Source organism: Bactrocera tryoni, chromosome 3, assembly GCF_016617805.1.
Source record: "Bactrocera tryoni isolate S06 chromosome 3, CSIRO_BtryS06_freeze2, whole genome shotgun sequence".
NCBI classification, from domain to species: Eukaryota; Metazoa; Arthropoda; class Insecta; order Diptera; family Tephritidae; genus Bactrocera; species Bactrocera tryoni.
This window is the reverse complement of record NC_052501.1, coordinates 57,259,983-57,269,853: the sequence shown is the minus strand read 5'-3', so window position 1 is coordinate 57,269,853 and position 9,871 is coordinate 57,259,983. Positions and strand designations below refer to the sequence as shown.

Here is a 9,871-nt window from a genome sequence, read left to right as displayed (position 1 = left end):
ACTAAGGCAACTTTTCCGCACTATTAGAAATCCCGAATCGAAAAAAGTCCGGAATCGACCCACCCTAGTGTACTTGATATCATCGGCCTCAATACCCGCGCCGTTAGTTCTGCATTCTCCAGGCTGGACAAGGAAGCACAGAAAATGGGTCTGGCAGTGAACGAGGGCAAAACGAAATATCTCCTGTCATCAAACAAACAGTCGTCGCTCTCGCGACTTAACAGTCATAACTTTGAAGTTGCAGATAATTTCGTCTACCTAGGAACCAGCATTAAAACCACCAACGTCAGCCTGGAAATCCAACGTAGAATTGCTCTTCCCAACAGGTGTTACTTCGGACTGAGTAGGCAATTGAAAAGTAAAGTCCTCTCTCGACGAACAAAAGCTAAACTCTATAAGTCGCTCATAATTCCCGTCCTGCTATATGGTGCAGAGGCTTGGGCGATGACAGCAACCGATGAGTCAACGTTACGAGTTTTCGAGAGAAAAATTCTGCGAAAGATTTATGGTCCTTTGCGCATTGGCCACGGTGGCCACGACGAATATCGCATTCGATGGAACGATGAGCTGTATGAGATATATGACGACATTGACATAGTTCAGCGAATTAAAAGACAGCGGCTACGCTGGCTTGGTCATGTTGTCCGGATGGATGAAAACAATCCAGCTCTGAAAGTATTCGACGCAGTACCCGAGGGGGGAAGCAGAGGAAGAGGAAGACCTCCACTCCGTTGGAAGGACCAAGTGGAGAAGGACCTGGCTTCGCTTGGAATATCCAATTGGCGCCACGTAGCGAAAGAAGAAACGACTGGCGCGCTGTTGTTAACTCGGCTATAATCGCGTAAGCGGTGTCTACGCCAATTAATAAGAAGAAGAAGTGCCAATCAAAACAACAAATACACTAGAAAATCACTTAAAACTCGTTGGAAGTTGGTTGTCACACTGGCGTAAAAGGGTAAGTACGACACAATCACTCTACAGACTTAAACCAACACTGAAATTAAACAACTTAATAACCACTAAAGCAAACGAAGTTAAATACCTTGGCATTCGCCTAGATAGGCATTTTACCTGGAAGAACCACATTTCTGCACATTTTTGCACAAATACAGTACCTCAAACTTAAAACCGCCAGCTTAAATTGGTTATCAGTCATGAAGCCAATATAGATGTGTGGAATACAATTATAGGGTTCTGCCTGCGCAACTAGTACCCACAAAATGGGATTCCAATTAAAATGGTCCACCATGGTACATCCGCAACGAGAATAAACATAGACACCTTGAAATACCAATGGTAAACACAAGTGATAAATTCCTGGCAAAAATACCTGACGAAAATACCTGGCAAAAATACCTTTCGAAACTTGTCCATTACAAATAATGGACTAAAACAGCAATTCATTAGTTACTAAGATTCTGAAACTTATCGTTAGGCTTAAATTGAATGTTAAAAAAAAATATGAAATAATATATTACTTATCATTCCTAAAACTTTTTTCCTTCCTTAATGGGCTTTTTATAATAGGATTGATCAATCTGAAAAATAAAAGTCATCTGCACTGCTACATATTTCAATAAACATCTATATGCATACATTTTAAGAAAAATACAATTATTTGCCATGAATTTTTAATTTTTATTATATTTATATTTTATAGTCTCTCACTCCTACATACTTAAAATTTAATAAATAAAATAAAGTTCCATTGATAAGTATGTATATTTATATTTGAAACAAAAAAATTCATTACGCGTACTGATGATAAACGAGTTCGAACTGTTAGAAATATTCATTTTGCTCCAGTTATGACTCTTATTATTTTCGTTAATGTATCATTTCCTGAATACTTTTTTTACTTTCATATTGAAAATAATGATTTTTTAAGATTATAAAGGACAGCAAGTAATATTTATTCGCATTAAATTATATCAAAAATATTAAACCATAGTTGTATTGAATTCAAAGAATAGCGATTTCCGATCGCCTAGTGAATTTGTTGTATCACTAATAATTATTTTAGGGTATAGTATATCGCACATACGGCACTTCAACATCCTCACCATCCTCGTCATTGCAACAGATCTCAAATACCAAAGAGCGTTCATGTGATTCAATGCGTTTTCGCGAGACTCGTCGAACCACTTCAGTCATGGGTAGAGGCAACCGTTCTGCACATTTAGCTTTCGGCATGAAGAACGAGTAAAGCATCGAAACGCCCTGGGATAACATCGTTATTTGCAATTTCTCTTTCTTTTCAAAATAATCGAGAAATTCTTGCAACGTTAGCTCTCCAGCCACTTCAAAACGATCCCATAGCGTCCACTCCTTACCATAATACGAATTCTTTGCGGCAGGCATGGGCTCTGAGAATGCTATGAAAGGTAATGCCAAGTTTGCAAAAGCATTTTTAAATTTATCCATTTCCCTATGTCTGTAAAGGCAATAAAATATTAATATTTTTAAATCGACACTCTGTTTTGATTTTGGTTACCCTATAATCAGTTTCATAACCTCGAGAACAGCCAAGCCAGAGACGAGTGATGTAGTTGTGGCAATAGCTGGAATGATTTTTCCAGCGATTAATTTAGACTTGTGCCGATCAGCTGGAGGAATCTTATAATTGGCAGCACGCAGATTAGATGCTGCAACTATGAAGTCCATATGGAAATTATTATCATCGTCCTTTTCGAATTCCAATGGTTTAACCACCAGCGTAGTTTTGCTTTCACGCAGAGCCTTCAATTCATTTAAAATTTTGTTTACGCGATCTTGGTCAACATCTGAGTTGTCGAAATTGTTAGCAGCTGCAGCAGCAGCACTTTCGTTGGTTTCAATTTTTACACCAGAACGTGGTTTGAACTCAGCAACCTGTAAAATATGAATTAATTTAAAATATATGCAGTTTGATGAAAACGAATACTACTTATTTATTTAAAAAAAATATTATTTTTGTTATTTTTTGCTTACCTTCACTTCCTTAACAAGGTTTGCTACTTGCTGCCTATTACGCACTTGCTCAATCCCGTACATCTCTGCACGTAAATTCGCCGCTGCATATATGTAATCTAAATGAAGGTCGTCGTTAATATCGAAAATCAATGGTTGGGGACAACGCTTCGGGCCGGACCAAAATGGTTGCCCACTAGACGTTATTTGATCTGGTGGGAAATTATATAGCAATTGTTTGATTTGATTTGCATAGTGCTCTTCCCAGTGATTCCTAGCCCATTTCACGCAATCCAAGAAGTTCGTAGACCTTTCATCTACTAAGGCTTTCTAAATTTTTATTACAAAACAGTTTGTAAGTTTTATATTTACGTACTTTTCAATCTTACCTTAACAGATTCTAAGATTTCAAGCGGTCGAATACCTTGCAGTTTAATGATGCGTTCAATGAAATTTGGATCTGATAAGTATTGTGCAGCATTTTCCGGAGACTGTGTAAACACGCCTTCAAACATATCGCGCGCCCATTGCAACGTGTGTTCAATTGCATTAGGAAAGTTCTTTAGTGTGCAAATAGGGATGCTCTTCTCTGGAGGATCTTGCGATGAACTATACGATTCAGTTAAAAACGGTACAATAACTTGCACGTTGCCCATTGTGCCAAGAGTACCGGACTCCACCAAGGGCAAACGATTAAATACACATTTGCGATCCATATATATACGAGCGTCCACATTGTCTAATGCATTAGCTACACCATTTAACTTTCCGAAAAATTCTTCCGAAAATACTTTTTCTGTCTCGGGTCCAACACGCAACTCATAAGCAGTGACTTTGATTTCCGGATTCATCTTTTTAATGGCATTTGCAGCAGTTTTCGCTTTTGGCTTCTGTACATCATGCGGCCGAAATAGAAATTGGCGGTTCAAATTCGACTTTTCGATTAAATCCATATCGGTTATAACTATTTCTCCATCACGGGCACCAACTCCAATCATTGCGAAATTTTTGAGCAACTCGCAACCAATAGCTCCAGCTCCAACGATAAAATATCTGAAAGACAAAAAATAATATTTTCCAAAAATAAAAATTTATATCACGCACCTTGCGTCTCCCAATTTTTCCTGAAAAGTCTTTCCAAAAATGGCGATTTGTGCGTCGTAACGCGAACCTATCGGCTGAGCGTCTTCTTCCTCAACACCATTGGTGGGCAGACACTCAATAGCATCATAATACAACCATTGATATATGGGTGTGAATTTCCCCGTGCATGCTTTAAGAACTTCTTGTGCAACAAATCCGCCAATTGCTGCGTCTATAGGACTGGTGTTACCAGAACATGTCTTCGCAAATAACAAAACTACGTTATCATTGATTTCTGCGTTGACAGATTTGCACATTTGTAGAAATGTTTGCGCATCTTCCTCATTCCATGGGCGTGGTGGCTTTCCAACTTGCTCAATATATTTGTGTAAGGCAGAGAAAGCAATATGTAAAGAAGTGGGATGGTCAAATTTTGCAAAGTCTGATACTAAGAACTCAGGTTCTTTCTCAGCTTCTTCAAGGGATTTGAAATTCACAATTTTGGGCATTTTTACTTGAGTGGCAATACCACCAGAAACATATTCACTACATTTACTTGTGTCACCAATGCTAAATGTATATGGACCCAATACACTGATTTTAATCGGATCGCAGCCATTTAACTCCGTCATACCTTGAACTTCGCTGAAGGTCACATAATCACCATCATTCAAGCCATGACGAGTTTCATCTAAACAAGTTATCACTCCTTGAGAATCATGAGTAATACTTGCTATCATGGTGGATATGGGCTGTGCGCCATCCTGATCGTAAATCGTGAAATTCTCTCCAAAGTCACAGAAAATTTTCGCGAAAAGGCCATGCGTTTCGGCTATGATCAATGCTATACCATTTTTGTGAGCAAACTTTGCAATACGATGTTGTTCATTACTATCAGAATCTGTCAGTACAATAACACGAAACTGCTGCAAAAAATCTTCGGTTAAATCGCCAGTATATGCAGTGGTCCGAACATAATTATTCAACTCAGCTAATTGGTCACAAGAAGCTTCTGCACGATTGCGCCCTACTTCCGATTCGCTTAGGTAAAATTGCGATGATAAATCACGAATCTGTAGAAAATATGAAAAATGTTTATATTCATTATTTTAACTAGTTTTTAGAGATTAATAATAAATATATATACATACATCTACGCATTTATGTAGATTCATATTTTAAACTTTGCGAATATACAACTTAAAAACAACCTGAACAAAATTAATTTTTATAAGTTTACTTTGTTGAACGAAACCACTATGCAACATAAACCAAAATGTACTAATACTTTAAGGCTGAAAAAAATGTTTGCGGTGGCGGGAACCTTTAATCACAAAAGTATGTTGAGTTCATTTCGCTTATTGCTATGTTAATGCCTAAAGGAAAAGAGTTAACTATAGCTGAAAAAGTAATTATTCCGATTCCGATTACTTTGGCGTCGGGTTAAAAAATAGAATTTCGGTATAAATGGGGTTTGTGCTAATAGGGCAGCTGCCCCAGAGGAGAAATATGCTAAAATAATCTTGTTAACACTTATATTTTTTATATATGTATGTATGTTTTATATGTTTATTAAATATAAACAGGAAAATATCCATATGTATTGAAAGATTGTTTATACTCATTTTAATTTAATATATAATTTAAAGATACTTGTTTTATTAGAACTAAGATTGCTAAATAAAAAAAGAGGAAAAAGAGAGATTTCAGCGAATTGCTCATATCTGCTTATTAGCATATGGCATTCCATCAGATCGCGGCGCCAAAGAAATCGGAATTGTGCCCCTATCTCTAATCTGAGAGTCAGGTCCAAATTTGGTCTTAAACAGTTTGCATATACGCAAATATAAATGATTTTTTCCTTTTTTGCGATCAATTTTATTACGAAAATGTTTAAATATCAAATAAGAAATCGCCAGTACTTAGCTAATTTAAACAGTAATAGCTGTCTTGTTATTAGATACTTATGTACATATGATGTATAACCAGACGATTTAAGTTTTAAAATAATAGTATAATTAAAAAAATATTTGTACTAAATATTAATTAAGAAAAATATTTTAAGGGGTCAGTCAGTAGAGTATTCTGGCCTGTTTTTTGACATTTTTTTTTATAGAAATTTTTATTCTACAATAGAACTTTTTTCACATACCATGAGGTACATATCGTCACATGAAATGCTAAATAACGTAACAACATTTTCGGAAATTTACAGTGGCATAAATTAAACACGACATAAAATGGAACATAAGTGAAAAAAAATTTTAATATTGGTTAAAACTGGTTTATATCTGAGCGCAGAACCTGAAAATGTTGGACATACATATGTAATATTATGTTTGTAATTTGAAGTAGTGAATCGTAATCAATAAGGCACTCAATTTCGATTTTTTTGATGATACGTTGCACGTTTTGATGATAGATGCATTTTTTCACTGGCGGACACGATTTCTCATGTTTGGATCATTTGAAACACAAAAACCCAATTTACTAGAATCATGAAAAAATGTTGATAAATAAAAAAATAATTAACGTTTTTTCCCATGCTTTTTTATATAAGTTTTTGTAAATAAATTATAAAAAATATAGGGACAATAGCCAGGCGTTTTGAGAATATTTAAAAAAAAATTTAGCGGTTGAGTAGTTCGACCGGAATCATGTCCGTCAGTTTAAAAAAAAGTGCAGTTTGAGAAAAACGCGTTTAAAGTTCAAGGGAACCGAAAAAAAAATTTTAAAAGATTACCCTACTGAACCCTTAATTTGAAAACTTTATTAAAGAATTAACAAAAATAATTTGATAGAGCATAAGAAAACAAAGTTTATTTAATTCAACCCTCAAGAAAAAATACTAATGGTGATTCAATATTCAATATATAATTCCATTTTCTTTTAACATACAAATAACACTGTTCTCTTTTATCTCCGCTGTCTAAAATACGAAGGGTTAGTTTCTGCAATTTCAAAATTACATTAAGAAATCTTATATGAGTTTGTGAAAAAATACATAGTAAACTTGTTAAACAAAGAAAAATAAGAAACTCACACAAAAGTACTGTGAAACTCTCCAGAACAACGCGGCGCACTACACCAATCTCATACCATGAAAGATGTACACAAGTTACATATATACTGTTCGTACCACATAAATATCTGAACTTGTTTTACTCAGTGCAAACCGCCTGGAACTTTATATAGTATATTATGCCTGTTTCGTTCTAATGCATTGAACATAGACGTTGGTGACAATGAATCATCTTACCTATCAAACATTTTTATTTTCAGTAAATTTTTTGGACTATATTGTAAAATTAACTGCTATTAGTAATTATTTTACATCCCTCTATGTTTTTAGAGATAAAATATATTACATTTGTAATGTTAAATAGAAAGTAAGAAAAAAATATATCTGCCGTTCATACTGGCACATACTGAATATATAACGTACAAACATATGTATATGCATATACGCAAATATAAATAATTTTTTTCCTTTTTTGCGATCAATTTTAATACGAAAATGTTTAAATATCAAATAAGAAATCGCCAGTACTTAGCTAATTTAGTTCGCTCTGGATTCGAAGATAGCAATGAATATGCAAAATATTGAAAATAATCAATACATGTACCCACACAACAAATCAAGGTTTTTTACCACGTAAATAGATAGAACAAAAACGGCGGCAAATCTGATATATGCCAGAAAAGAAATTGTTTCGTTGGTCAGATAATAGGAAAAACTTTTATTGATTTTTCCTCCCGTCCAAGGCACACATTATTTATAATACTTTAGATAAATACGCTTGCGAGAAGACATTTTTTATATTTTAAAAGTAATTTTTATAATAAATAATAGAATGCATTAAAATATAATACTCACTGTACAATTTTCCTTATCATGAAGTGTGATCGATTTCACTCCTCCTAAAATTACATTCTTAGCGATCTCAAGACCTAAACCGCCAATACCCGACAGCAAAATGTCTGAATTTGCCATGCGACGCATTGCATCATGACCCAGCACATAGAGTTGGCGCGAGTAAAGCGATTCATCAATGTCAGAAGCGCCGCGCGAACGTGAGTCGTTCGTAGGATTACCACCAGCCATTTGGTTGTTTGCTCCGGGCACTACCTGTGAATTCGTTTTGTTACCGTTTGAGTTATTAACTTTATTGCTTCTATCGCAAATTAACGTTGAAGTCGTTGCAAAATTGTTCACTTGAGAATTTTTTTCTTCCACTTCCACTAACTTCTTCGATTCAGTTTTTTCTTCTGCCACTACACTTTCACACGAAACAGAAACTCCGCTTTGATTACTTTGACCGCTTTCTTTCTTCACTGTCGACAATGTACTGTCGCTTCCACTACCACTTTTCTCACCCGTGCAAGTAGAACCGACAGAGTCAACAATATCACCACCACTTAACGAAATCGAACGAGATGGCACGATTGCATTCACCTTTTGTGCCGATTCACCGGCTTTTACAAATGATACGTCAACGTTAGTTTCTTCCACACCACATTCGTTATTTTCGCTATCCTCACCGTTGTCCGTGTTGTTTTTATTGTTTTTGCTGAGGCTTGAAGCAGCGCCGGTAGACGCAAGCAGCTTTCGCTTTTTAGCTGCTGGTGGCTCTGCGGAAGAGTTTTGGTCAGCTGTTGGCGAACTAGAAGACATTGGGCGGCAGGCGTCCTAAGACTATAAGCGAGTAAATATTTGCACTTACTATTTGTGCACTCTTAAATTAGTTTCTAATAGTGCAACTTTCAATGGATGTTCATGAAGTTTATTTCTTTTAAAGACTGATTTACTTTCTTATTGTAGAACTGAACAGCAGTATGAATTATATTTTTATAGCAAACGGCTAACACACAATTTTTATAACTACTATAGTTGTTTATGTCTCACGGCAAAGATAAACTTATGTACGATGAAACTATAAAGAAAACAAATCGAGAACATTCTCAATTAATGATGTATGTTTAAACAGTTACTGGTTTTATATATTTTATTAGTAGTGGCTTTGGAAGGCGATAAATGTTGCAATGCAATTGCAATGTTGTATATTTAATCAGATTTAAAAACACGCCACATTATTTTAAGAACCCCACATGGCATTCAATGTCTACAAGACACAACAATTTCTGGTTGTCAAACTCCATTCTACCGCACGTTTTTCTTCCAATTCCATACAAATAAACATATATAATCAACTCCTGCGCTCATTTACTATTTGATTTCCCATCTGTTACTTATTCATTTGCCAATCAAGCGAGAATATGAAAAGATACCAGTGTTTGGTTAAATTTCTATCACTTATCCAGTAATTATAAGTCCATCTTAATAGGAACTAAATAATAACACTCACTATGAATTTTGCAATTCGTAATGCCTAAAAATACCTTTTTATCGAAATGTACACTAATTTCGCAAAAATTTTAACTGCGAAATTCACTAATATCACTCAAACGAACGCTTTTTACACAAATTCTAGTCTGCGAAGCAGTTGAAAAGAACAAAGAAAATCACTCAGAGCTGTATTTTAAATGCCTCTTTTCGGTAAATAATAAAGGTACTTAGGTACCGAAAATACATTGGTGCAGGAAAAAAATAGCTTTTTTAAACTATATGCATACATATGTATGTTATAAATAGAACGACCAATGCTGCGAAGTAAGCATAAAATAAGCTAATTTTACCTTGTTGTATCATTAATTTTAAATGAGAAATATGAAATGTTTTATTGTTACAGTTAAACAATGAAGTAACTACCAGGATATACTTACATACATATATTATTATTTCAGTGCATTTTATCGAAATTAAAAAACGACAACAAGA

The 9,871-nt window shown here is 34.9% G+C and overlaps 1 protein-coding gene across 3 annotated transcripts; it reads right to left on the bottom strand.

Annotated features, from left to right (window-relative positions):
• Window positions 1-1,706: 1,706 nt before the first annotated feature.
• On the bottom strand, window positions 1,707-9,487 carry LOC120770381 (ubiquitin-like modifier-activating enzyme 1). Of its 3 annotated transcripts, none has more exons than XM_040097803.1 (7): window positions 9,433-9,487; window positions 7,910-8,966; window positions 4,054-5,105; window positions 3,339-4,002; window positions 2,971-3,279; window positions 2,495-2,871; window positions 1,707-2,434 (listed from the first exon to the last, which is right to left on the bottom strand). In XM_040097803.1, the coding sequence occupies exons 2-7, from the start codon at window positions 8,705-8,707 to the stop codon at window positions 2,020-2,022; spliced, it is 3,615 nt and encodes a 1,204-aa protein (XP_039953737.1). In that variant the 5' UTR covers window positions 8,708-8,966; window positions 9,433-9,487; the 3' UTR covers window positions 1,707-2,019. The 3 variants fall into 3 exon arrangements, with proteins under 3 accessions (XP_039953737.1, XP_039953735.1, XP_039953736.1); XM_040097801.1 differs by having other exon boundaries at window positions 9,399-9,469; XM_040097802.1 differs by lacking the exon at window positions 9,433-9,487 and adding an exon at window positions 9,261-9,313.
• Window positions 9,488-9,871: the final 384 nt, after the last annotated feature.

Coding starts and splice junctions, on each gene's coding strand:
- LOC120770381 (XM_040097803.1), bottom strand. CDS start 8,707: ATGTCTTCTAGTTCGCCAACAGCTGACCAAAACTCTTCCGCAGAGCCA. Junction 5,106..7,909: donor ATGATAAGGAAAATTGTACA/GTGAGTATTATA, acceptor TATTTTCTACAG/ATTCGTGATTTATCATCGCA. Junction 2,872..2,970: donor ACCTTGTTAAGGAAGTGAAG/GTAAGCAAAAAA, acceptor CATATTTTACAG/GTTGCTGAGTTCAAACCACG.